The 27053-nt window shown below is 41.4% G+C and overlaps 3 protein-coding genes and 1 pseudogene across 4 annotated transcripts in view; 1 reads left to right on the forward strand and 3 right to left on the reverse strand.

Annotated features, from left to right (window-relative positions):
* The window catches only part of LOC149116896 (uncharacterized), a 1864-nt gene extending 1403 nt beyond the window's left edge, over positions 1–461 (forward strand). The window contains exon 3 of the mRNA XM_089283570.1: positions 1–461. This exon is cut by the window's left edge and continues 255 nt beyond it. Within this exon, the coding sequence (XP_089139696.1) occupies positions 1–266 (266 nt within the window). The 3' untranslated portion in view covers positions 267–461.
* Positions 1–8610, reverse strand: part of LOC110063328 (uncharacterized) — a 35259-nt gene extending 26649 nt beyond the window's left edge. The window contains exon 1 of one of the 2 annotated variants that reach the window (XM_020770305.2): positions 8087–8610. In XM_020770305.2, coding sequence (XP_020625964.2) covers positions 8087–8523 — 437 coding nt within the window. In that variant the 5' untranslated portion in view covers positions 8524–8610. Of the gene's footprint in view, positions 1–5515; positions 6678–8086 lie in introns of those variants that run through there. The other variant, XM_089282566.1, reaches the window with a different exon arrangement.
* Positions 8611–16996: 8386 nt separating this feature from the next.
* On the reverse strand, positions 16997–18285 carry LOC149116897 (uncharacterized; annotated as a pseudogene).
* Positions 18286–19012: 727 nt separating this feature from the next.
* Positions 19013–25637, reverse strand: LOC149116898 (uncharacterized). Its single transcript, XM_089282568.1, has one exon. The coding sequence runs from the start codon at positions 24825–24827 to the stop codon at positions 19548–19550; it is 5280 nt and encodes a 1759-aa protein (XP_089138694.1). The 5' UTR covers positions 24828–25637; the 3' UTR covers positions 19013–19547.
* Positions 25638–27053: the final 1416 nt, after the last annotated feature.

Below are 27053 nucleotides of genomic sequence, written 5' to 3' on the forward strand. Positions count from 1 at the left end.
CCACAGCACACAGCTATCGAAATGCGGAGAAAGATCAGAATGACATGATATCCATAGTGTGTGGCCTGAAGCCCTTTCAAGAGATTCCTGGCAGAAATCATTCATCCTTCCCGCATCTCCCGAGAAGCCCCTTCGACTGTGTTGACATTAGAATCCTAGAGCAGTGGTTAAAGTCAAGTAAACAAAAACTGGCCAGAGACCCTGACACTCCTTGGGGTGATGAGGAACACTCTTCTAGTTCAGACGAGGACCTCGATGAGATCTAATTAAAGTAAACAGTTTCATTCAGAACTACAAACAAATGGTTCCTTTAGGAGCCACCATTTCAAAGCAATGACCAACAAGACAATCATAACTGCTTCATGCACATGTCCAGTTTCCAACCCTGTTTGTTTCCTTCTCAAAATACAAATAGCATGTATACCCAGGATTTGAAAATAAAAAAAAAAAATAAAAGGAAATACTACTAATATACATTAACACAACATTAAAATTCTATTATAAAATTTAATGCATAGAGGAAAGGGTGAATACATGCTAACCAAACTGCCACACACATTCTGTTCAAGAATGACAAATAATCTAAAATTCAGGTTATAGGCTACTGATAGCTTGTATGCCACCAATCATTATGTATAAATTTGTTGTTAATCATGATCCAAGAAACTACAAAATTAAATATTCTTCAATACTTGCCATCACTGCAGCACAATAAACAAATCCATATGTCATAGAGTCAAACAACTGAGCTTAAAGGCCCTACATAAATACAGCTTCACATACGGTAAGTAAAGAATGGTAAATGGAAACTTGAACAAGTCAGTCTTCACTATTATTGGAACATTCTAAGCACTCACAAGCTTGTTTGCAGTTATCACAACAGCTGCGACCACATGTTAGTACTGGCCGTGAAGCACCAAAATGGCGAAGAATTACCTCTCGCCTGCAAGATTGTGTTGTTGCATATTTACGCATAACTGGTTGAAGTGCCTTTTTACCCTTACTTATGTCATACGAATTGTAATAGAGCACAGACATTGCACTATTTCCGTTTCGTCCTGCGCGACCAGTTTCCTGAAAAAAGTCTTCCATAGTATAGGGTACACCAATGTGTATAACCCTCTCCACAGTAGGTACATCTATACCAACACCAAATGCAACTGTAACAAATAGCACTCTTGCAACAGAAGTACCAGAGATAAAACTCTTAACTAGACTAGTACGATATTCTTCTGGGTACTGTGCATGGTATTGGGCAAACAGACGATTGCTGAAATTTGCAGGAGACCCAGGAGGATAGAACTGCTGTTCCCTAAGTTCTTGCTCAAAGTAACAATAGCACTCACCACAGGTTTCAAGGTTGCTATAGAAAATTGTCAAGGGGCTTGAAATTAGCTTTTCTTTGAGCTCTAGTGCATAGGGTTTTATCACGTCTATCAACTTCTCATCACCCCTGTTGCCCCTTGGCAAAACTCTATACAAGATGTTCTCCCTGTTTGGGTTGGCCTCCACAGCAATGACATTTTGCATGCCTAGGCTCCTTTTAATTTCTTTCTGATAGCATCCTGTTGCAGTTGCTGTTAAGGCCAAAATTGGGGTATTTGGCATAAAAGATCCCAAAAGATTAAGCTTTGTATAAGCTGGTCGAAAATCTTTCCTAGAAGTAAAGAAATTTTGAAACTCTCATTGCTGTGAAATAAAAAACCTGGATCTACTATGTTTATGCCGCGGTCGTGTGATCCTCGAGTGTGGTATCACATGACAATAACAACTAAAAAATGGCCACCTGCAGTTATCCTCAAATCGTTGGTGGCACGTGCGGTCCTAGTGTTATGAATCCCGCATATGTTCAATGTGTTTTAATTAGAAAATGTGACAAAGACATTCGAGGTCATTTGAAGGCTATTGGTGTGAGCGATTCTTCTCTGGACGAAGCAAGGCTACTGTTGGCTAGAGCAGGTCAGTGTATTCGTAATTCAATTTTATCTTTAGATCGAAAATATCGAGAAAATACTGAATGCTACTGTAACAGACAATCACCATGAGGCCCAATAAGGCGTGATTTCATGATACGCGAAATCAAAATCTAATGGCACTCTTTCAATGTAGCTGAACGTGCAAAAGCGTAATAGTCTCTTGAGACTATAGGCTCTTGAGTTATATTGCGGCCCGGCTATTTACAGGTTTCTCCCACGAAAATGCGGCAGCGAGTGTAGCCATGCTCCGTTCGATTTGTGAACATTTTGATATTGACGTGGGAAACATCAAAGGACGGCGGAAAGCTCCCTACTTGTCCTTACTTGGAGAGTCTCTCGAGTCATGCGATTGTCACCATAGTCCCTGCTTATGACTGGCTGCCATTATTACTGTGACTTATTAACCCGGGAGTACCATTTATTTATGAATTTGAGGAGTGGTTCCAAAGATATTATCCCAATACAGTTTTAGCCTCCCCTAAGAACTCGCCAGAAGCCTCGTTTTTACGTTTTCGTTTGTCTGAGCTGGAAACAAAGTGACCATAACTTTGTATCAAGCTTATACCATTTTGCTTTAAGACAGTTGACCTGATCGTTAACAGTGCAAGATCATTTACCGTTGCGAAAAAATCTCTTGAATTTTGCGGCAGCCGTTTGTGACTCGCTTTCTTAATATTGTGATGTTTACAGTCGTTCAAGAGAACAAATTGAACATGTGCGGGATTCGAAACCCTAGGACCGCACGTGACGCACATGCCACCAACAATTTGAGAATGATTGCAGGTGGCCATTTTTTAGTTGTTATTGTCATGTGATACCACACTCGAGGATAACACGACCGCGGCATAAAAATAGTAGATCCAGGTTCTTCATTTCACCGTAATAAGAGTTTCAAAATTTTGTAGACATTACAACACAGGCACGCTTTATTTGTGTTGTTCAGAAATGGGCTATACCGCTGGCTAATTGACACGGGAGGCTCGTTAATTTACCTGTCGGCAAGCTTCGAGTTATTGTCGAGTTTGCTCCGATGACAGGGCTGAGTATCTTCGGAATTATTGAGCTCAGATGAATGAATAGGACTTGTGACTTTTGGGCGGCGATTCAGTGGATGTATTTCAAAAGAATTCAACAATGCGGCTTAATTATTGTCCCTTAAGTGCGTATCCTTTTGTTCTTTGAAGCGTGGTGATTGCGAAAAAAATGTCACCTAGTGTTTTCATCTCTTTCCACCGAAAAACGTTTCGCTCATAAGCGGCAAAGGTAATATCGGTTTATTATTGATATGCATTTTACAAGCTTGAAAATGAGCGTTTAAACGAAATTTTTGGTTCCGTATTACCGGAGAACCGCTTTGTTTTGCAAATTACAACGCAATTTGTCGCCGGCAGTGAGAACCGCGGCGGCATGTCTTCGGTCACGTCTGAATGAATTTGCTCTCGTTTGCGAGATGGAAGTCGATTAAAAAATTATTTGAAGTGATTTGTTACCAACCGATCGCTAAGCTTTTCGTTGGATTAGTTTATTTAAGGTTAACAATCAGATACTATTAAACTACAAAGAAATACATAAGAGTTTGTTTGAATTTGATTGACCGTGCGCTTGTCAAAACAACAGACGATATATATTGTTATTAAATTCTCAGCCTCGGATAATGCAATTCTAGCTTTCTGATTGGTTCACTGGATCTCGGTTACCAGCCATTATACCTGTGTTTGACCTTATATGGAAATGAAAGCGGCAAACGTCGCTCGGCATAAGCTTTTTCGCGTGAAGCGAAGTTTCGTCGACAAAAAAAATGGATGAAAAAAAGCACATTCGGTGAGCTATCTACACAGGAAATACAGGAAATTATGGACAATGCCGTCCCAGTAACAACAAAAAAGCCACAAAGTTCGATATAAGGTTATTTAACGGTACGTGTACGTTAAGTTTCCCTTAAAGTTGCAAAATTAAAATATCACCGGCGAGATTTTACGCATTCATGAAGATTATGTGACAAAAACAATGTTTACCTTAACAGAATGGCTTGCTAGTCCTGGTGGGACCAAATTTTCGAAACCGATATAAGAAAAGTCAAAAGAAGAACTGAATGTTCAGTTGAAGTTTTTTTACTCGTCTGCGAGGAAGAAAGATGACACGTATTGCAAAAGTTCATTGATTAAATCCATTAGAGCCGCCGGTTGATCATTTCCTTTGCACGCCGCCCCACAACAAACCGTTTTCCTTTATCTCTGACCTGGCAAATAAATTATTAGAGCATATGCATTTGTAAAAGGCCGCAGGAAAACAGGCATAATTGCCGGCGTAGTCTATAAGAAACCAGTTTCCAATGAGCAGATGAGGAAACTCTTCGACTAAGCAAGCTCGGATCGGCCGAGTGCAAAAATCCCGCACAGCTACAGAGGACGATCTAGTTTCATCTCAGTCTCTTTTTTGGCCGACGACGACAAGAGAATCAACGACAGCTAGCGCCAACAATTCTGTCCTTGCGAAAAACACCTCAAGGAGTTGAGTGTTTTGAGCTGAACCGAAGCCCGGTTCTTTACCAGCCACGAAAAATCACCAGGGTGGCCTCGGAGATTCTGAAGATGAATGTGACGCTAAGATAGTTTCTGTCCTTGACTCTAAATCTGGCCAACAATGAGCTCCACACATACAGCTCGAAATGCCAAGGCTTTCAAAGCAAGGGAATCCTGAAAGGGGTCTTGTCGAGAATAATTTTGGCACAACGTCTGTGTCACATTGCGATCAAAGTTTTCCGCGGCATTATTACAACGGCAATGTGCAAGTGCACAATTATTCGGCTCTTCTCCATGACTCGAACTTGAACGCTTTTCAAACTTTCTGACCAGGGTTATATCTCCTTCATTTGATAGACTTTCCTTGAATTCTACGTGATTGTAATTTCATTCAGCAAATTCGCTTGCTTCGCTTTCAAATTTTTCATTCAACTGATTTTACAAACGACGCGCATGTCATGTGATTTCCCACTTGTTGTTGTTTTTGTCACACCGACTTCCGGTCATTTTGTAAAATTAAAATCCAATAAAATTAAGCTATATTTCCAAGAATACAAAAGCACCGAATTTAATAAAACAATTATTCCATTCGCGCTTGTTGGATATGAGATTGGTTATAGCCAACTCGGCCCTACGGGCCTCGTTGGCTATTTACCATCTCATATCCAACGCGCGCTCATGGAATAATTGTTAATTATGCAAATACACGCCATTACGCGGGCTTATAAATAACTGAGTCATACGCGTGGCTACTCACTTATTCTCATCACTGTAAACACACTTGATCGTCACGTTAACTAGTTTATTAGCTGTGAGCCGTGATACATGATGGAGTTTGCCGTTGGTGCTTCTGTTGAAGCTGTCGATCAGCTCGGTATTTGGGCCAAAGCCAAAGTTTCAGTCGTGAGCTTACCGATCAAGGGAATCGCTGACTTCACGGTGGAAAACATGTAAATAAGTGACCCTGTGTTTTGTACATTAGCTCAATGAATTTCACATACGTTTCAATGGACTTACCGTCAAAAGTGCTTTGATTTCTGGAAGGATGAACTGCCATTTAGACTTCTGAGATTTTTAAACACGCTGTCACCTTGAATTCGTTCGATTAACAACTCGCGTTGTTGTGATCCGCGATGCTGACCCGAAACACACAATTTGTTGATACTGCCGTGACACTAAACTTCTGAAAAGATGAAATGTCGTTGATAATTTTGAGATTTGGCTTAAAAAAAGCTTGTAAATAAACTTAAATTCGCCCGATTCAGCTCCGCTTAACTCGCGTTGATTTGTTGGTCGTCACAGCAACCACATGGATCTGACCAATAGAAATCGCGTTTGATTCATTGCCGTGACGTTTATACTCGACTCGATCGTTTCGTACCAGAAAAGCTAAAAGACAAAAGAAAACATCTAAAGGAACAGTAAATGACAAACGAAAGGGTACACAGAATTCAAAATCCAACACACTCGTTTTATTTTCTTCTTGCTTATGAATGTCTACGTTTAATTCGGTGAAAACGGGCCGACTTCCAATAGCTAGCTATCGATCGACAGAGTTTTTTTATAAATAATCGAGCGGGCTTCCGTTCCATGGGTTTATGTTCACTTGGACTCATCAAAGCGGTATGATTTTAACAAAGCGAGACGTCAAAAATCGTAGCTTAGATTCAAATGAACACTGGAATGAATAAAAGGAGCGAATTTATTGATGAAAAACATTCCAGACACTAGAATGTTTGAGAGTGTTTTTGCGGTCAGACGCCGAGCAATGCGTTCATGTCAATTTCTCAGCCTTTCCCGGGGCCTTTCCACGTGCATGCTTTGAGCTTTTCCAGACCTTTCTTACGAATAAATTAAAATATGTCGCAACAATAGGGTTTAAAAAATCAATCAAGCAGAAATCCTAACACAAAGCAAAAATATCGCACCTAACATCAAAGCGTTTGCGCTCGTGCAGTAGCCAGCCACATGTTCGGAAAGTAATCGGTCCGTGAATTATGAATATTCAATGAGAAAGAACAATAGCGTGAATATATGAATAATAATCGACCCACAAAATGTGGGTACACACTTAAAGCGTGCCTGTGTTGTAATGGACTTATTTCACAAGAGTCTTTATCAAGTAGTCTCAAAGCATTATGATGTCAAAAGATATAATAAATATATTTTGATGAAATCGATTTGCGAAAATCGATTTGTTAATTATCGTCATGCCATCTCACCGCTATCACACCCGGTGTAACGCTGCTGAGCAAATCAAGCCATACATGGGGATGGTAAGTCAAAAACTATATGTTGTTTTAAAATCTGAGAAGAAAACCTTCTACTTGACAATACCATTTTGTTTTAATGAGAACACGAAACGCCTTGCAGCACACGAAATAGAACTTAGATGGAACAAATTTAATATTCACAAATTTCCGCTTCAGTAAACAAATACGCACGTACTCATACACAAGTTAGCACTCCTTTTCAGCGTAAAAAATATTACTTTCGATAAAATTGCCCACACAAGATAAAGAATGACTACAAATCATTTAAATGGGGGAAAGAGTCGCATTCAGGCTAAACTTTCAACTGTTGTTTAGGTTATCTCTTATATTCATGAAGACAACTTTAAGTTCAAAGGTCATAAACTTCAAGCGAGTGCCGTAAATATTTTCGGTCGTCTAAATTCGCAGTTTCAGTTGCCCCAAAATTTTATTTCACAGAACGATAGAGGAAGCCTTATTCTTTCTATAGAATACCATCTTTACAGCGGAATCCATGTACCAGGTAGGGAGTTTTGCCGTTGAAATTTGCCAAAATCAAGCTTTCTGATAATGCTGTTTAGGAGGGTAAATTTGAAAATGTTTTCAAAATTCAGGTTTGAATCTTTTCTAATTCTAATAACGGTACTTTGTAAAGGAGGGGTCACTGAATTGTGTAATATCGAAATAGTTTTGATATTTGTTTTAGTTTACTTACACAAGTCACAAATACGAAGCACATTTTTCAGTGGTTCAAGGGCTTCTCCAAGGGTGAAAATCAAAAAATCGCTTTACTTGAAAAATATAAATCCAAACAAACTAAAACTTGTATTTTCTTAAGTAGTTTCCAGACGGCTTTCTTGTGAAAAAGTTTGAGGGAATTCGATTTTTGCATTTTGCACACCTATCCGTAGTATTTACAGGAAGTCACTCTTAAGGGCATTAATACAAAATCAGCCCTCGCTGAAAACCATCCTCAGAAATCTAGTCTGCACTACAGGCGGATTAACGGGCTCTAGCGCGATACAAGAGCGCGCGCGAGGCGCGAGAACGAGCGCGAAGCGTGAGGCGAGAAAAAGCGCTCGTGTATCGCGCTAGAGCCCGCTTTTGCTTCGCGGACATTAATTTTCTTGACCAAAAAAAGAAAAATCGACCAAGTAGCCCCGCGAAGGTATGAAGTAACCTTAAGAACATCTTACGAACGTTTTCAGCCTCAAATCGCAAAAAAAAAAAATAAGAACGTTCATCCTCAGCTTTAAATTAGACGTTCTGATAAAAGCAAGTAGTCGTTAGTGAAAGAAAAGCAAGATACTAGCACTGTAGAGTACATTTAACACACCTGGCAGCTAAATGAAGGGGTGTCCACTGGTGTTCACTTGTGCCAATGTTAATGTGTGCTCCATGTTCCAACAGCAAGGGCACGATTCTGTGTAAGTTGTATCGAGCTGCGACATGAATAAGTGCGAAGCCATGTCTGTCGGTCTTATTGACATCTTGCATTTTCATGTTGCTGAGTTCTTCTTCGACGAATTCCAATTTGTCTTCGCGGATTGCTTCCAGTAGCTTCAGAGTATGAGTCGACACGGGGGTTACTATTTCGCTCGTTTCCTGAGAATAGACAAAAGTAGGAGGAGGTTTTGTTTCGGGCTCGAAATCGACCCGTAAAGCCTGTAACTCGCATTCCCCAGGTTCTTTTTTGTTCTTCTTAAACCTAAGGGGATTCCAACTTGAATTGCGTCCTTTTGGCTCCCGATGCGCTGTGTTTTCGTGCGACATTATGCTATCTTGCTTCACTTTTTTTGTGCGTGACAACAACAGTTCTAGCACAATATGTAAACGTGGATGATTTGCATAGATTAACACAGGTATCGTATGATCGACCAAGCGATCACATCAAATGTCTGTTATTGGCCCATTCAGTTCGATGAACGACAGGTTAGGGCGCTAATCTAACAGCCGATCTTGTTTTGTTTGTTTGTTTGTTTGTTTGTTTGTTTTCGTCTTACTGTTTGGAAATTATTCAGTTAGGCATACTTTATTTCGTGGACTGGACTGGACTGGATTGGACTGGACTTGTAAACCGCGGACTAGTAAGACGTGGACTTGTGAAGCGGGGACTTGTAAAACGAGGACTAGTAAAAAAACTTGTGATAAACTTGACTCGTACTAGAATAATTGTCTTTATTTGAACGATCATCTCTCATCCAAAGAACTTCAAATACTAATCAACTGTATACTTCTAGCGTACTTAGAGCCACCAAGTAACATGACATCCATTCCAAGCAAACAATTGCAAATCTTGTATTCTATTAAATAAATGATAATTAATTTGGGCCAAACTTCGGAATAAATTTTCATTTGTAATTATCGCGCGAAGAGGGCGGCTTGTTTCAAGCTACCATCTCTCGCTAAAAGGCTAACACCTCCATCTCAATAGTAGGCAGGAGGCACAAGGTACATGGACTGTAACAGTGGAGTCTTGGACCTGGACTGTTGGACTATATTTTTGGACACTTTTTGGACCTTTTTTTGACCTTTTTCTGATTATATTACAAGATTCCTCCGCAACCAGGATCGGGAGATGGTATTGAGAACCTCAGTTTCATCTTCGAGACCCCGAGAATAATATATTAAGCTACCCGCTTTCCGACTATTTTTGTTATGACTTGATATTGATTTGGCTGGCTTAACCTGAATTGCAGTCAACGGTTAACAAGTTGTGGAGCTCCGAGTGTTAGATTGAGTCTACTTTGTTCCATCCTACATTCTTAGAGGTGGATTGTGTGTTTATTTAATTTGTTTGTATGTGTTTCTTCGCTAAATATTAGTAAGTTTTAGTTCAGTGGGAAGTTTGTTTGTAGTGTTCACACTATTGACCCTCAAGCGAAGAAATTTTTCTTTTGTATTTAACTCAAAACAATCAAGAACAAACATATGTATAATGGATGTTACTAATATCTTCAATATTAACTTTCAGTAGTTTATTGTGAATCTTAGATTTTAGATTTGGAATTTATTGTTTATTTGTGTTACAATCATGCCAGCTACTTTACAAATAATTTCTTTGAGCATAAGGGGAAATAGCAAAACATTGCACTTGGTGTCGCGGAAAGAAGGCAGATGTGAATTTTTTTTTTTTACAAATAAAGCAACAGAGATACAATGGAAACATGAACGGTGAGGAAAAATGATCTTTTTACTGGTACTCCAAATTCATTTGGGACCACAATACCGATAAATAATATTAAGAACGGTGAGTTTTGTTTCGCCGAGACCCTCAAAGTTCCCCCGAGACGAAGCCGAGAGGAACATTGAGGTCGAAGGGAAACAAAACTCACTGTTTCCCGAGGAGCCAGTCATTAAGAATGGCTGACTGTTAGGATCGAGAACCGCCGGTCAACGACCCATTTGGCAAATCGCTCATATTTTGCCCAAAGATACCCTTACGTGACCTAATTCTAAAAATCATATTTCAAGGTTCCAGCGAATTTTTATTTTTCAGAAATTCGCGAAAATTTGAAAGCGCGGTCAAAGTGCGGTTTTTCGTGTAATAAAATGACCGAAATAAGGTGCGAGGACGAAGCGCTGGTAAAGTCTTAAAATAAATTCAATTGACTTCAAACTTCACAGAAATGTGGAACAACCACTCTAATTTATTCCTCGTTTTAAACTAATCTCAGAGATGTTGATATAGTGGTTTTCCGAAACATTTTAAAAACACCTATGAAGCGTGTGAAAAATAACGGCAAAATATAGGTCATGTTTAACAGCATAAAAATGCATCTGGTACCTCACTTTCCGATTATTTTACTTTACAGCCTAGAAATATCATTATTAAACATATATCATGCCAAGTTTCATGCTCGAACTCGCAGTATTTCCCTTTGAGAAAAACGAAAATCTATGTCAATGTGTTGGGCGCAAATAACACAATAATTATACACGAACAAGAGACAAATCAGTTTCAACGGCGAAAGTAAAAGGCCATCATTCATTAAAATCCCGTCAATTCACTGCTATCAGTAGAAACATAATGTCCACTACATAGAAACTGTTTTTAGACGTTTTCGAAACATTGCGCGTTAACTTTGTTTAATTTCCTGTCCGCCGTCATGTCTAGTCTGTCATCGCGTGTATTTCATTAATGTAAACAACACTCTGAATGGTTTTCACGACAAACGCAAGAGATTTCCTGTAACCTTAATGTTTTCGGTTCACCAAAACGCTTTAAGTTCGTTAAGACACAATAATGGGTCAACTTGGAATGCTGTTTAGCATTAAGGACGTTAAAGGACTGTAAATTAATCGAGTTGAAATATCTTGAAGCAAATCAAAATCGCGCCCTTATTCTAATTTGGCAAACAGCCGACCTCCGTTCAAGTTCAAGAAGTCGAGAGGTTAATTCGGCAATGTATTACCGGTACAACAACAAAATCAAACCGCGGTCATCAAAAGTGTAAGTTTAAAAGTGTAGTGGCAAGTCCCAAATAAATTTCGCCTATATAAAATGGAAACAAGAAGTGAAACGTTCTGACCCGAAACAAATAAACAAAATATTAATACGACTACTTTAATCCGAAAATGTTACAGAAAACATACCTAAAAGCCGTCGATTCCCCTCAACACCACTCCACATTGCCTTAAGGAGCCCAAGCTTTCTGCTGTAAGAATCAGGGGCCTCAGGAATCTGTTTTTATCATATTGGCAACCATGCTGCGTGGCTGATATTCGAGACTCAGTAAAAGTTGTCACACAACCGTACGAGCAGCCCAGTCACGCTTTCACTGCTCTTGCGCAAATGTTCAACATTTCGAAATTTACCTAAACCGATTACAGGTTTAAAGTAGTGACAGTAGATTGAAATGCGCTTCTTAAAGCTGACCTATCCAGGAGCAATTATTTCTTGTTCTTGAATGGCTCTTAGTTGTAGCTACAGTCGGGAAGGGGGAGGGGGTACTCCTGGAAATTTCGGATATCTGTATGCCGTGGAAGATTAAGTGGTCTCCAGCTCTTAACGCCAACACTGACACACCAGATGATTCTCGAAGTATCACAGGGATCACTAAGCTAAATAATTTTGAGTTTAGCTCCGCTGAGTCAATTACCTGTTGGTGCGCATATTGCATTGACCGTGGACAGGTGGAAAAACAGTTAAACGGGAAAAGCCTGGTGCACATTGTAATTTAGCGTTGTCCAACACGCAATCGGTCAGGTTGTAATGCTAATTGTATTTGACAGAATCTCAAGTTTTCTTTGCACACATACTGGGGTGACATACTCCTAGATGGGCGTGGCCGGGAGTCATGAGTCAAGTCCGTCAACTCGCAAAGCTTACTACGGTTATCAGTTGAGTAAGGCGGGACGAAAGTTTGGTCACCAAGTTTTAACGTAAAATCGTGTTGTTGTCACGGGCAACTTACCTCGTTTCCGTTGGTAACAATATCAACAGCCGTTGGTCGGCTGTCGCGTCGCCTACAATTTCGCGCGCTTTGCTGTCAATTGACGTCAAAGGCCGACAAGTTGCCAATGGATACGGAGCCAGTTGCTCGTGACAACAACACGATTTTTACGTTAAAACTTGGTGACTAAACTTTCGTCCGCGTTACTCAACTGATAATCGTAGTAACAGAAGAGTGATAGTGAACCACTGATGGAAGGACTGCAGATTGTCCCTACGCTTTACCCTGATAGGCCTCTGTTTTATTCTAATGAACTGATGCTGTGACAATAATACTATTTAGCTTTACGAACATGCTAATTGTCAAGGGTTTCTTTTGCAGTTTAGTCAGACATCGCTCTTTCTTTATTTCTGCTGGAAACATCGTTCTCTAAAGGAGACTTCAGGTCATTTTCTAAAAAGGCACGAACACTGCGACCCCAACATCGTTGCCATTATCAACGGGTGTGACCGAGAAAGCGTCTGGTGATGCTTCCAAGGATAGTAACCATGCATGGCAGGGGTGTATTAATGTCTTCAAGGCAGCTGCATTCGTGTCTTTCATAGCCCGTCCACTTTAGAGAGGCACTTGTCTCTGGAGAAATATACTCAGACACTGGAGAGACATTCCCTTATGGACTTAGCCAAAATGTGCTACAAACCCTGCTTGGAGCAAACGTTGGCGCGTTACTCAAAGCCACAATACGTCACCAAGAAGCCCTTGTTGTTTCAAAAGAGGGTTGGGCTCTCAGGGCAGTCAGTGACCAGCAGCACTCGTATCTTATGGCAAAATTCCGCACTGGTCAAACGACAGGCCGAAAGCTTGACGCCGAAATGGTGGCGCGGGAAATGCGCAGAGCCCAGGATCCTTATAATGTTCGTCTTTTTCAGGTCCTAGTTTTTCGGGGCGGGGAGGATCGTTAAATTTTTGTAGAGAGGGAGAGAGAGTAGAGGAGGAAGACCCTTTAGAGGAAAAACTCATGACCGAATCGTCTCAACCTCCTTCCTAGGGTCTCTCACCTTACCGCACCCTGGAGCGTACTCCAGTCGGGCGGAAAGATGAGAGACTCTAGGAACGAGGTTTGAATCACCCTTTTGATTTGAGTCACCCTTTCCAAATTCGCTGCAACGATTAATTTACCTTTATCGACTTAAAATTAGATGATCTAATGCATTTTGTTTCCGACACTGCGCGTAGACGCAGCGCAACAGTGCCTTAACAAACTAATCACTCTAGAACATCTGAAAACATAGATCTCCCAAACAGCTTACTTTCCTGAAAATAGTTTTTCACAAAGAACTACTTATTTATGATTTTTTTTATACTGCAAAAGAAACCCTTGACAATTAGCATGTTCATAAAGCTAAATGGCATCATTGTCACAGCATCAGTTCATTAGAATAAAACAGAGGCCTATCAGGGTAAAGCGTAGGGACAATCTGCAGTCCTTCTATCAGTGGTTCACTATCACTCTTCTGTTAAGCTTTGCGAGTTGACTGACTTGACTCATGACTCCCGGCCACGCCCATCTAGGAGTATGTCACCCCAGTATGTGTGCAAAGAAAACTTGAGATTCTGTCAAATACAATTAGCATTACAACCTGACCGATTGCGTGTTGGACAACGCTAAATTACAATGTGCACCAGGCTTTTCCCGTTTAACTGTTTTTCCACCTGTCCACGGTCAATGCAATATGCGCACCAACAGGTAATTGACTCAGCGGAGCTAAACTCAAAATTATTTAGCTTAGTGATCCCTGTGATACTTCGAGAATCATCTGGTGTGTCAGTGTTGGCGTTAAGAGCTGGAGACCACTTAATCTTCCACGGCATACAGATATCCGAAATTTCCAGGAGTACCCCCTCCCCCTTCCCGACTGTAGCTACAACTAAGAGCCATTCAAGAACAAGAAATAATTGCTCCTGGATAGGTCAGCTTTAAGAAGCGCATTTCAATCTACTGTCACTACTTTAAACCTGTAATCGGTTTAGGTAAATTTCGAAATGTTGAACATTTGCGCAAGAGCAGTGAAAGCGTGACTGGGCTGCTCGTACGGTTGTGTGACAACTTTTACTGAGTCTCGAATATCAGCCACGCAGCATGGTTGCCAATATGATAAAAACAGATTCCTGAGGCCCCTGATTCTTACAGCAGAAAGCTTGGGCTCCTTAAGGCAATGTGGAGTGGTGTTGAGGGGAATCGACGGCTTTTAGGTATGTTTTCTGTAACATTTTCGGATTAAAGTAGTCGTATTAATATTTTGTTTATTTGTTTCGGGTCAGAACGTTTCACTTCTTGTTTCCATTTTATATAGGCGAAATTTATTTGGGACTTGCCACTACACTTTTAAACTTACACTTTTGATGACCGCGGTTTGATTTTGTTGTTGTACCGGTAATACATTGCCGAATTAACCTCTCGACTTCTTGAACTTGAACGGAGGTCGGCTGTTTGCCAAATTAGAATAAGGGCGCGATTTTGATTTGCTTCAAGATATTTCAACTCGATTAATTTACAGTCCTTTAACGTCCTTAATGCTAAACAGCATTCCAAGTTGACCCATTATTGTGTCTTAACGAACTTAAAGCGTTTTGGTGAACCGAAAACATTAAGGTTACAGGAAATCTCTTGCGTTTGTCGTGAAAACCATTCAGAGTGTTGTTTACATTAATGAAATACACGCGATGACAGACTAGACATGACGGCGGACAGGAAATTAAACAAAGTTAACGCGCAATGTTTCGAAAACGTCTAAAAACAGTTTCTATGTAGTGGACATTATGTTTCTACTGATAGCAGTGAATTGACGGGATTTTAATGAATGATGGCCTTTTACTTTCGCCGTTGAAACTGATTTGTCTCTTGTTCGTGTATAATTATTGTGTTATTTGCGCCCAACACATTGACATAGATTTTCGTTTTTCTCAAAGGGAAATACTGCGAGTTCGAGCATGAAACTTGGCATGATATATGTTTAATAATGATATTTCTAGGCTGTAAAGTAAAATAATCGGAAAGTGAGGTACCAGATGCATTTTTATGCTGTTAAACATGACCTATATTTTGCCGTTATTTTTCACACGCTTCATAGGTGTTTTTAAAATGTTTCGGAAAACCACTATATCAACATCTCTGAGATTAGTTTAAAACGAGGAATAAATTAGAGTGGTTGTTCCACATTTCTGTGAAGTTTGAAGTCAATTGAATTTATTTTAAGACTTTACCAGCGCTTCGTCCTCGCACCTTATTTCGGTCATTTTATTACACGAAAAACCGCACTTTGACCGCGCTTTCAAATTTTCGCGAATTTCTGAAAAATAAAAATTCGCTGGAACCTTGAAATATGATTTTTAGAATTAGGTCACGTAAGGGTATCTTTGGGCAAAATATGAGCGATTTGCCAAATGGGTCGTTGACCGGCGGTTCTCGATCCTAACAGTCAGCCATTCTTAAGTGTTTTGTTATACCTCCCAACTCAAAAATAGAAAAAATAAAACAACGGCGAAAAATCGTTTGCATGACGCAAATTTGCCGCGGTTTCAAGGAGCACGACCTGATCACGTGTGAGTCGAAAGCTCAAGTTGTTGTTTCCGTAGGGAGTTCGTGAGTTTTGTTCGCTCTAGGGAGTGAGTTTTGACCAACGGCACGTGACACGTACGTTCTCCCGCAATCGGAAAAAGTATATAAATAAGAAGGATTATTTTGAAAAAATGGATATTTAGCCCTGGCCAGAGATCAAATCAATATGTAGATAGAGTAAATACGTAAGTAAAGGGAAACAAAACTCACTGTTTCCCGAGGAGCCAGTCATTAAGTGTTTTGTTATACCTCCCAACTCAAAAATAGAAAAAATAAAACAACGGCGAAAAATCGTTTGCATGACGCAAATTTGCCGCGGTTTCAAGGAGCACGACCTGATCACGTGGGAGTCGAAAGCTCAAGTTGTTGTTTCCGTAGGGAGTTAGTGAGTTTTGTTCGCTCTAGGGAGTGAGTTTTGACCAACGGCACGTGACACGTACGTTCTCCCGCAATCGGAAAAAGTATATAAATAAGAAAGATTATTTTGAAAAAATGGATATTTAGCCCTGGCCAGAGATCAAATCAATATGTAGATAGAGTAAATACGTAAGTAAAGGGAAACAAAACTCACTGTTTCCCGAGGAGCCAGTCATTAAGTGTTTTGTTATACCTCCCAACTCAAAAATAGAAAAAATAAAACAACGGCGAAAAATCGTTTGCATGACGCAAATTTGCCGCGGTTTCAAGGAGCACGACCTGATCACGTGGGAGTCGAAAGCTCAAGTTGTTGTTTCCCTAGGGAGTTAGTGAGTTTTGTTCCCTCTAGGGAGTGAGTTTTGACCAACGGCACGTGACACGTACGTTCTCCTGCAATCGGAAAAAGTATACAAATAAGAAGGATTATTTTGAAAAAATGGATATTTAGCCCTGGCCAGAGATCAAATCAATATGTAGATAGAGTAAATACGTAAGTAAACAAAGAAATAATTTAGATTGATTCGCTCTTTGTAAGGGACAGGTCATTATTTATCGCCTTGGGGGGGGGGGGGGCGGAGGATTTTGGGGGATCACATGGCTTTCTGAGAAACGGAAGGGGGGTTCAGGCGTAATTGACAGGCACAAAGAGGGGGGGGGGGGGGGGGGGGAACCAGAATAAAAAAAATGGAATTTCTGGTGGCGGTGGGATCTCCATGAATATTTAGCATACAAAATCATGTCAAATGATCGCCTCCTTTTTACGAAAATATGCTATTTAATTATATAATAAAATAATCAGTTGTTGTGCATGTAGTATCAGTGACAATGGATTGAAACTGTTTAATTTTTAATATTTCAAATATCAAAGTTCCATGTTTCAAATTCTTTTATAGAGAATCGTATAGAGTCAATGGAAAAGAGTCAATAGAAAAGTTCATTGAACGCGGCCGAACGACGCGGAATTATTAAAAACAACAACAGCAACAAGAAAAAATATACATATATCGTAAAATATGTGTGACCTCTCTTGAGGTAAGTTTTTCTAGAAGCATATATGCCCTATGCTGTAATCTCTTCTCCTTTGTTTTTTGCTTTGTTTTTTTGTTTTTTTACCTTTCTTTTGTTTTCTTTTTTTCTTTGCGATTGCTTATCTCTTCCGAAGCGAGAAGGAAACTTCCTCTTCAGGTTTATATGAGTAGTCGTTAGCATATTGGAGGCTTTCTGGAGTTCTTCGTACAGCACCTTCACTCGCTCTTGAGCTTCTTGAAAATATTTAAGCTCGTCGCTTGCAAACGTCTTCGGGGTATGGTCTTCGTGAAAGAGCCCCTTTCGCTTGCTGTCAATAAATGATGATAGGTCAGCCGCGGAATTAAAGGCTTCATTTACTGTGACCAAGCAGGACTCGCACTTCGCTACATCATCAAGGCTTTTACAGCCATCCGATCCTGCCATAAACGTTTTGATGTTTTGACAGACTCCCCACTTCTCATTTCTCAGCAGGTTGTTTCCTTTATCTGACAGGGCTTGTATCTTTGTATTCAACTGCCAACGCATTTGTTGTTGGTCAAGCAGATACTGCTTGAAACCGGCTTGTTTACTAGCAAAGGAAGATTCATAAATCTGTTTAACAACGCTGTTATAAAACTTCAGCCATTCTGTATGTGAGCAGTGGGAAGAAGATATTTTTCCCTCGGCTCCTTTTCTGGTGATGCTGTGTTCCTCGGGACTTGTAACTGCCCAGAGCGTCCAAATGGCAAAATCGCCTGCTTGCGCTTCTTAGGAGCACTGGCGGACGTTACACCTATCAATCACATTGGAAATGTTTGCCGTAAGCATGAAAAGCACTGTTGTGGTATGAAGTATTGCGTTACGATGCACCAGGTTGCGTTACGTTTAAATAGTTCATGGCTATTTATTTAGGGACCTTCAAAATGACCAGCTAATAAATTATGACTTTATAATGCCTTCACTGCTCGAATCTCTTTGCTTTGATTCAGCATGTATCTGAGCGAAGAAACGTCTGAGACGGCGAATTTGTATCTTGTTTAGTCCAATGTCTTGCTCAAGAGTTTCGTGATCAACGTCCAGAAAATGCCCCAACATTTGCAACACCTATTTGTTTGAAATTGTCTGTGAAATTGTCCAAGACAGCTATTTTTAAAAGGTAGTCATTTCCCTATGCATTGAGAAGGCTAACAAGACGAATTCTGTGCCCACGTTTGATAGTATCGGCTTGCATGTTAAAGTTTAAAATATGACACAACAATCAAGTTAATATATCACAACAATAAAGCATGAATATACATAAAATAGAGCGCTGAGAAGACTTCGGACGTTGGAAAGCAAAGGATGGAAGGTATGGCAGAAAAGCTTAGCAATCCGGAGGACAAAGGTGATCGCTATGTACAGCATTCGAACTTAAGTATTAAAGGTACCCGAAGACGATGCAATAACGAGAAGCACAGTGAGCCAAGGGCGAGGACTGAGCGTCTTGTATCAGCCATCGACAACGATCAGGTAAATCAAAGAAAATCATTTAGAAAAATATAAACTATTGAATGTTGTCTGACACTTGATGTTGCTAATGCATCATTATCTAGGAAACAAGTGTCATTTTCTTCGCAGTTTGAATATGAAATTATGAGTGAAAACAGTATAATATACATTTTGATCAACATCAAAAGGTCGAAATGTCGGACATTAATTCGCGGCCGTTGTTTAGGCTCGTCACGCAACGCTCCCATAGGAGACTAGATATTGGTGTTTCGCACCACGGATCAGGGTACTACTCGAATTGAAGACACACCAGGAAAATAAAGTCCACGGGATCTACCAGTTGTTTTGAACTAGTTTAATCAGCACAAGCTAGCTAGTCAACTGAAAGCAAAGGCATACATGTGGGTTGACTATAGCAATTCTAAAAAATCGGATCTAACCTAAAAATGAAACAGCAAAAAACATTCTCCACCATATTGTCAATATACTCACAATTCTGTAAGGCGTAATCCCGTTTAAGACGCGTTATTTTCCTATTTTTGTAGAAAGAGCACAAACACACTGTTTTCGATAAAAGGATTACTTTCTACTGATCTCTTGATATCCTACTCGTACCAATCCACGAACGAGAGCCATAATCCGATTGGCTACTAAAGCAAAAATGGCGGGAATCTCGCGTGTTCGGTTTTATCACTAAGAAAACAAACATAATGTCTAAAAATAAACAAAACTCTCAACGAAGTGCAAAACACTCGGTCCCAGTGCGGAAATTAGAGCCCTAATTGAGCAACGATCAATATAAGCACGAAGTTCAATTCGACTATATCTTATAAGCTAACAGTTCAGCGTTCTCCAGTAATATATAGTCTTTATTGTTCCTCTCCACTAAGCTCTTGTTTTGTGGCAATAACGCACAGCTTGTGGATCGGGCGGTCGTACTCGCCATTCCGAGTCCTAATGCGTACCTTCCTGACCAATCCATCCTTGGCCGGGTAGGTGTTGGTGATCAACGCCATCTCCCACTGTGATCTCTTACGGTTTGGGTTGAGCTCCAGGACCAAATCGCCAATTTTGACATTCTCTCTCTTCTGAAACCACTTGTTCCGCGGCAGCAGTGTCGGCGCAAAGTACTTTATCCAACAAGTCCAAAATTCGCCAGCTCTGTTTTGGACACTCCTCAGTAAATGCCTGGGATTAACTCTGATTTCTTGCTCGGGTTGGGGAGGAGGATTGTGTTGTCCGATCAGGATGTCGTTCGGCGTAATTGGTGGTTCTTCCCAGACGTCCTCGGAACTTGGGTAGAGGGGCCGGCTGTTGATCATGTAGGTAGTTTCAGCCAGGAACGTCCTCCACTGTTCTTCAGTAAACGCCTGGTTCTTGCACACACTGTTGAGGGCTTGTCTGACGGACTTGATTAGCGACTCGACAATTCCGTTTTGATGACTTGCATGTGGGGTGTTCCACTGCCACTCGAAATTGCAGGCAAATTCCTCTGAAACGGTGCTTTGTATCTTGGGAATGTCCCAGCCTTGCATCACCTCCCTCAAGTATTCCTGTGCTCCAACAAAGTTCGAGCCACAGTCCGACCAGCACACGTTTGGGTGGCCGCGTAGGCACGCGAATCGACGGAAGGCCATTAGGAAGGCTTCAGTTGTTTTGTGTGTTACAAGCTCCAGGTGAATTGCTCTGGTTGTTGTGCAGGTAAAGATAACGACTTGTGCTTCTTGGAGTGTTCTCCGGTTCAATCGGATCTGCAGTGGTCCGAACATATCCATGGCTGTGTTCGAAAATGGGGGAAATCCGGCTGCTACTCGCAAACTTGGTACTTGGCCCATTAACTGATCGAGGGGTTTTCTGCGCAGTTTCCGGCAGATGACGCACTTGCTTACAACGGCCTTGGCCATTTTCCTGAGCCCGATAATCCAAAATTTTCGCCTTGCTTCATGCATCAGGCTCTTGTAGCCGCAGTGTCCTCGTTTCCGGTGTAGGTGACGCAAGAGGAGGATCGCCAGTTGATGGTCTCTGGGCAACACGATAGGGTTTCTCATGTCTTTCGGGAGGATTCTGGCATTTTCAAGACGGCCATGAGCTCTGATTAGTCCTTCCTCGTCAGTTTTGGCGATTAACTTCTCGTCGAGGCGTGGTATGTCTATTGGAAGCTGACTCCATTTTAACAGCTGTAATTCTGAGTGCTTGAGTTCTTGAACTGTCAGGGAGCTTTTTGGTACAGCTCTGCGTCTTGTAGCTTCAACAAAACGATGCACGTAAGCCAGGACTCTGCGGATCTTTGTGAATGTCGAGCATCTTTGCAGCAGGTAGCTAAAGATAGGATTGTTCTCCTTTCCTTCAGGAATGGACATGGCGTGGAACTCTCTTGTTTTATCGTCTCTTTTGTCAACTTGCGTCTGCTTCGTGGTAGTCTTCATTTCTTTCAAAGTGTCTACTCGTTCCTGGTGAGGACTCTGCTCATCGTCTTGAAATTGAGGCCATTCGGTTTCCGGCAACCTTAGAAACGGCGGTCCTGCCATCCAGCTTTCGAGGTCACTGGCCGCAATTCCTCTAGTGAGGGCATCTGCTGGGTTGTACTTGGACTTGATATAGCGGAATTGTTCTGATCCCACTGTTTCTTGAATTTCTGCAACTCGAACCGATACAAATGGTCTGAATTCCCGAGGTGGGGTCTTGATCCACGATAGGACAGTTTGAGAGTCTATCCAGAAGGTCTTGTCGTAATCCTTGAAATTAACAAAGGCCAGTGCCTCTTGGCATGTTCTGTAAATCCTTGTGAGTGCTAGGCACCCCAAGAGTTCAAGTCGAGGGATCGTTTTCTGTTTCAGCGGTGCAACAAAGGGCTTGACAATCACGGGGACGCACTGATGGTTTCCATCGTGTAACTTCCAGCGCAGGAAAATAGTAGCGCCATACCCCAGTTCTCCTCCATCCGCAAAGCCATGTACTTGAGGTGGACCGATTGCCTCTGTTGGTTTCAGTTTACGGTCAAATTTAAAGGTAAGAAGTCGATTTATGATTTCTTCACTCTCCTTCCACTTTTGCTGTGTTGCCTCTGGGATGATGTCGTCCCAGCCGTATCCAACACTCCATAGCTCTTGCAGGTCAATTCGGAATTTAAGCGTCACTGGTGCGACGAGGCCAATAGGATCCCACACCTGGGCTAGGAGGGCGAGGCAGGTTCTCTTCGTAAAGTCTTTATTCTGTCTCACAACGGAATCCTTCTTTAGAGAAAATGTGTCTTCTTGCTTGTCCCACTTGTGACCAAGCAAATCTGTATAGCGCTCATCCTTGGTTTGGTCGACTTCTGGCCTGTTCGAGTGCCAAGCCTTAATCTGAAATTGACCCTTTCCAAGCACCTGGTCAATTGTAGTGGTGACATGCTTGGCTTCAACAGTGGTTGACCTGGATCCACCAATGTCATCAACGTAGGTTCGTTCCTGGAGCTCTTTTGCTGCTTCGGGAAACTCATCTTGTGACACTTTGGCCAGGATGTTGATGGCATTCGAAGCAATGTCCGGAGCTGGCTTGTCACCAAAGTTTAGTCGGAGCCACTGGTACACGGTGGGAAGATCATGCTGATTCTTTCTCCACAGGAATCTATGGAAAACCTGATCATCTGGGTGTACCAGCACCTGGTTAAACATCTTGCGGATATCTCCAGAGTACCCAACTTCATCCCAGCGCCATGCTGTCAAAACGTTGGGCAGGCTGTTGATGTAATTTGGTCCCTTCTCCAAATGATCATTCAAGGAGAGACCATCGTGACCTTTGGAAGAAGAATCAAACACAAGTCTGACTTTTGTACTCTTTTCTGAGGTAAATACTGCTTGTAATGGCATATACCATTCTGGCTGACTGTGATGGACATGTTCATGTGGTACCTTGATTACAAAGCCTTGATCCACCAGTTTTTGAACTTCTTCACTTACGATGTCAAAGCAATCTTTCTTCTTAAACGATCTCTCCGCACAGTACATTCTCTTCAAAGCAATGTCATAATTGCTTTGCTTCGGAGGCCCAGTTTCTTTCCATGGCATTCTTACTTGTACTCTTCCGTCCACCAGTGTTGTCGAGGCTGAGAGGGCTTTCACAAACTTGTTTTCGCGTAGAACATTTTCGCTGCAGGTACACAGTTGCGTCGGTCTGACTCCTAAGAAGTCTTGATGAACGAGTTTCTTGATGTCTTCTACAGCATTCACAGTTGCGACGTCTACTGATTTGATTTCAGGCATGTCTTTTGAATCTGGATCTACTTGGCCCAAAACATACCAGCCAAAACAATTCCTCTTAGCAACAGGTTCTCCGGGAAAGCCGCTGGCTGTGTGGATGTCAACAAAGGCGTCGACAAAGTCAGTACCAATGAGTAGGTCGACCGTACCACCGGAGAGATGTAACTTATCTACTATTGACTTGAGGTGAGGATAGCTTTCAATTGATTTTCGTGATACATTCTTGGCGTTGCTACAAAGCTTTCGAACTGTGTGTACTTGAAGATTCTTCAGAATATCTTCATCGGCGGGTGATGCGATCTCAACATCTATCATCTCGGAAACTTCTGCTTTCTTTTGTCCACCAGCTAAGTTCATAGTTAGGTGCGTCTGAGGACCGGATAACCCCAGTTGTTTCGCAGCCCTTTTGGATAGAAGACTCGTGTTTGAGCCAGTGTCTAACATCGCGAGTATGTCGTTAAGGTTTCCATCGCTGTCTCTGACCTTGACCTTTTGCACTGGACAAATACCGAGAGCGTTTTTAACTTTCCTGGTCTCCTCGTTATCCCTTCCTTGAAGGCTGCGGTTCTCAACTACAGGTGGAGTACCTTGGCTTCTGAAGATCGGTGCGTCGGGACTCAAAGTGGACTGCAAGGGTTCGTTGTTCTTCTCGCTGTGCAGGGAACGGTGATGGTTCTTCTTACATTTATCACAAGATGTACCGTCAGCCTTTTTGCAATCGTTCGTGTGATGTGACACTCTTAGGCATTTCCGACATCTTCTATTCTGCCTCACGATCTCCCATCTTTGCTTGAGATTTGATCCTTGATACACAGGGCAGGAAGCACGAAGACGCTTTGATTTACAGCCGAGGGGACATGATTCGTCATCGGTCATACTGGCATCATTGAAATGTTGATCCGTCTTCCTACGGTAAGGTGGATCTCGCCCCCTTTCAGCTTCTGTTTCTCTCTTGCCCCTAGATCGGAGCGTTGCCTCGTGGTGGAGCCAAGTAACTAAATTGGTGACATTTTCTTCTTTCTTTTCACGTTGCATCTCCCTGCCGAAGTCTGCATTATCTTTCGGTTCAAGTTTCGACAGGAGTCTGGACATGAAGAACGGCGCTTCAGAGGCTTCTTGAACATGACATCCATTGTCCTCCATATCACTCACAAATACGGATATTGAGGTGGCGTAACGAGCCAGACTCTTAGGATCGCTTCTTACAGCACCATAATTATTGATCTCAGCCAGGAGCTCATCCATCAGCTTCCTTTTGTCCGCGAATTCAATGTCGAGAATCTCCCACGCTCTATCTATGTCTTTGCAAGTTTTCACTTGGTCTGTCCACCAGGACCCCTTTGGCATGGCTTTACGGAAGCGCTGGAGCTGTTCATCCTTGTCTTGGTCATATTTGCTCATCCAATGGTTGAACTCATTCTTCCAGGTCGCGTATGTTTTTCGGGACCCGTCCCATGATGGAACTGAGAGCCTTTCTAATCCACTTACTTTCGGTTTGGTGGCCATATTTTGTGCCATTTGTTTTACTGCTTCAGCAACTGCTCCAAGGACTTCAGTGTTTTCAGAGGTATTTTGCAATTGAGAGGCACTGAGTTCCTTTTGATAATGCGCATATTTTTGCAAAGTTTCCAAATATCTTACTTTGATTTCATCTCCACATTTCAGATTCTCTGCTATTCTTTCGTCTTCTGAAGTGACACCGTCTTCGACAAATCTGTCAGCAATGGCCTCTATCTGCTTCTTAATCGCCCTGTACTTTGACTCAATCTCGTTAAATATGGCTGCTAACAAGTTCAGTTCAGGTTTCACAGAATAAAGTGCTTCAAATTCGTCGAATAATTCATTAAGAGCATGTATAGCGTTATCTCTTTTCCCAGAGAGGGTCTTGAAATCTATCTTGGGCGGCATCGTGATGCGATTAAATTCTTCTCGTTCTTACAGTGTTCTTTTCCTCAGCCTCGTTTTCATGCAAATATTTGATATGAGGTGTCTCACGATCCCCAATCTTGGAACTAAACAAGGCGGTATTCATAAACTCTTAAAGCAAGAACGAAAGTAAATCAGAAAGCCTCTACCTTTGTCTGAGAAGTCTTGCCTTTGACGAAGTGCAGGTTTTCAAAGACGGTCGGTCGCTCCTTTATGCTGTCAGTTGTCCTTGTTTCCCTGTCGTTTTGACGTGCTTCTCGATGACGGGTTGACCTTTGGTATGTATCTTCGTGTTGTGTAGAATTTTGACTGTTTCGCACCACGGATCAGGGTACTACTCGAATTGAAGACACACCAGGAAAATAAAGTCCACGGGATCTACCAGTTGTTTTGAACTAGTTTAATCAGCACAAGCTAGCTAGTCAACTGAAAGCAAAGGCATACATGTGGGTTGACTATAGCAATTCTAAAAAATCGGATCTAACCTAAAAATGAAACAGCAAAAAACATTCTCCACCATATTGTCAATATACTCACAATTCTGTAAGGCGTAATCCCGTTTAAGACGCGTTATTTTCCTATTTTTGTAGAAAGAGCACAAACACACTGTTTTCGATAAAAGGATTACTTTCTACTGATCTCTTGATATCCTACTCGTACCAATCCACGAACGAGAGCCATAATCCGATTGGCTACTAAAGCAAAAATGGCGGGAATCTCGCGTGTTCGGTTTTATCACTAAGAAAACAAACATAATGTCTAAAAATAAACAAAACTCTCAACGAAGTGCAAAACAATTGGAAGAATGCAAATACTGGCATTTTAATCACTTCAGTTAGGGTCTTTGCTTCCGATTGACCTCGTTATCATTTGCAGCTTAGGGGTATAAATACTTTTATTATTTGTAACAATATTTACATTGAAATTTACTGAAAGCGACAGCGTGACACTACCAAAAATGAAACCAGCGGGTTGTTGTTTACTTCTTGACCCCTTTGTTTGATAACGCTATCCACCTATAAATCACCATCACCATCGTATCTGGGTAAATCGTTGACATCCATTTTTCAATCCCATAGCTTCAATATAAAAAGGTGTTCGTGATGTTGTATAAAGTTATTTGTAAATTTCTTGATTTAAGACGGAGTCCCCTTAACATTTTTCAGGGGGAAAAGGAGATGGTGATCGTTATATCTCAACAAAGTTGCACTCTAGAGCAAAATAGAGTTATTATGGAAGAAGAATTATCGAGAGTAATTTCAGAGGAAAGAAAGCACAAGTTTCAAGGTCTGCTCTATGTCTTAGATCAACTCTTACTTCCGGTGCAAGATGCCAATGCTAAAACACGAATTAAGTCTTCGATGCCCTTTCAAGAAGCATTGGAGTACTTCCTCGCGTTTCAACCTCATCACTCTGGGGCACCGACAAAATATCAGAGAGATGTCTTTCGCGAGCAGGAGGGAGAGGTCAACTTCGCTTGCGTAGCCATGCGATTGCGCGCCCGATGATCTTGGCCATTATGACGTCACTCGTAAGCCGGCCCGTGAAGTTTCAATGGCCGCTAAAATAATGACACCAGAAAAGTTTTTCATCCGATGATTGCTCAAAGAATTTGAAGGAAAGCGATCAACAGACCACAGGAATAAGATAACCTGTTAATATTTTGTCCAAAAGTACTTTGGTTTTCAAAAACTAGATGTCAAAAGGATCAAAAACACGCAAAATTTCAAGATCGCTTAATTGAAAAGGTGATTTAAAAGTGAAACTTTGTGCTCGTTTCATGGGCGATATCTGGAGAACCCAACAATGAACAACACAAACACAAAAATATGATCTTGATATGGTTTAAAACGTTTGAATGGTGATGAAAACGAATCATTTAAACTATGCATAAAAATGATCAGTGGGTTTAAATCCATTATTTTGTAGACGATAGCATGGAGGACCTGCTGATCAATAATCGAAAACCTCGAAATATGAGAAAGTATTCGATGGAAAATGCTCCCTTACAAAGAAATTTAAGCTATCAAGTCATATGCCGAGTTGGAAAGTAAATAGTGCACCAAAGAATTATTTTTCTGCCCCAAATTATCGGCAAAACCGTCGAAGATAACATTTTCTTCTGCGAGGCCAACCAACTGACGCAAGTTTCCGAGCAGACGTGTGGATATTTTAGATGGTAAAATGATACAAAATCATTGTATGGGA

The sequence above is a fragment of the Orbicella faveolata genome, unplaced genomic scaffold (genome assembly GCF_042242905.1).
Source record: "Orbicella faveolata isolate gen_17 unplaced genomic scaffold, um_ofav_v1 contig_12, whole genome shotgun sequence".
In the NCBI taxonomy this organism is placed as follows: domain Eukaryota; kingdom Metazoa; phylum Cnidaria; class Anthozoa; order Scleractinia; family Merulinidae; genus Orbicella; species Orbicella faveolata.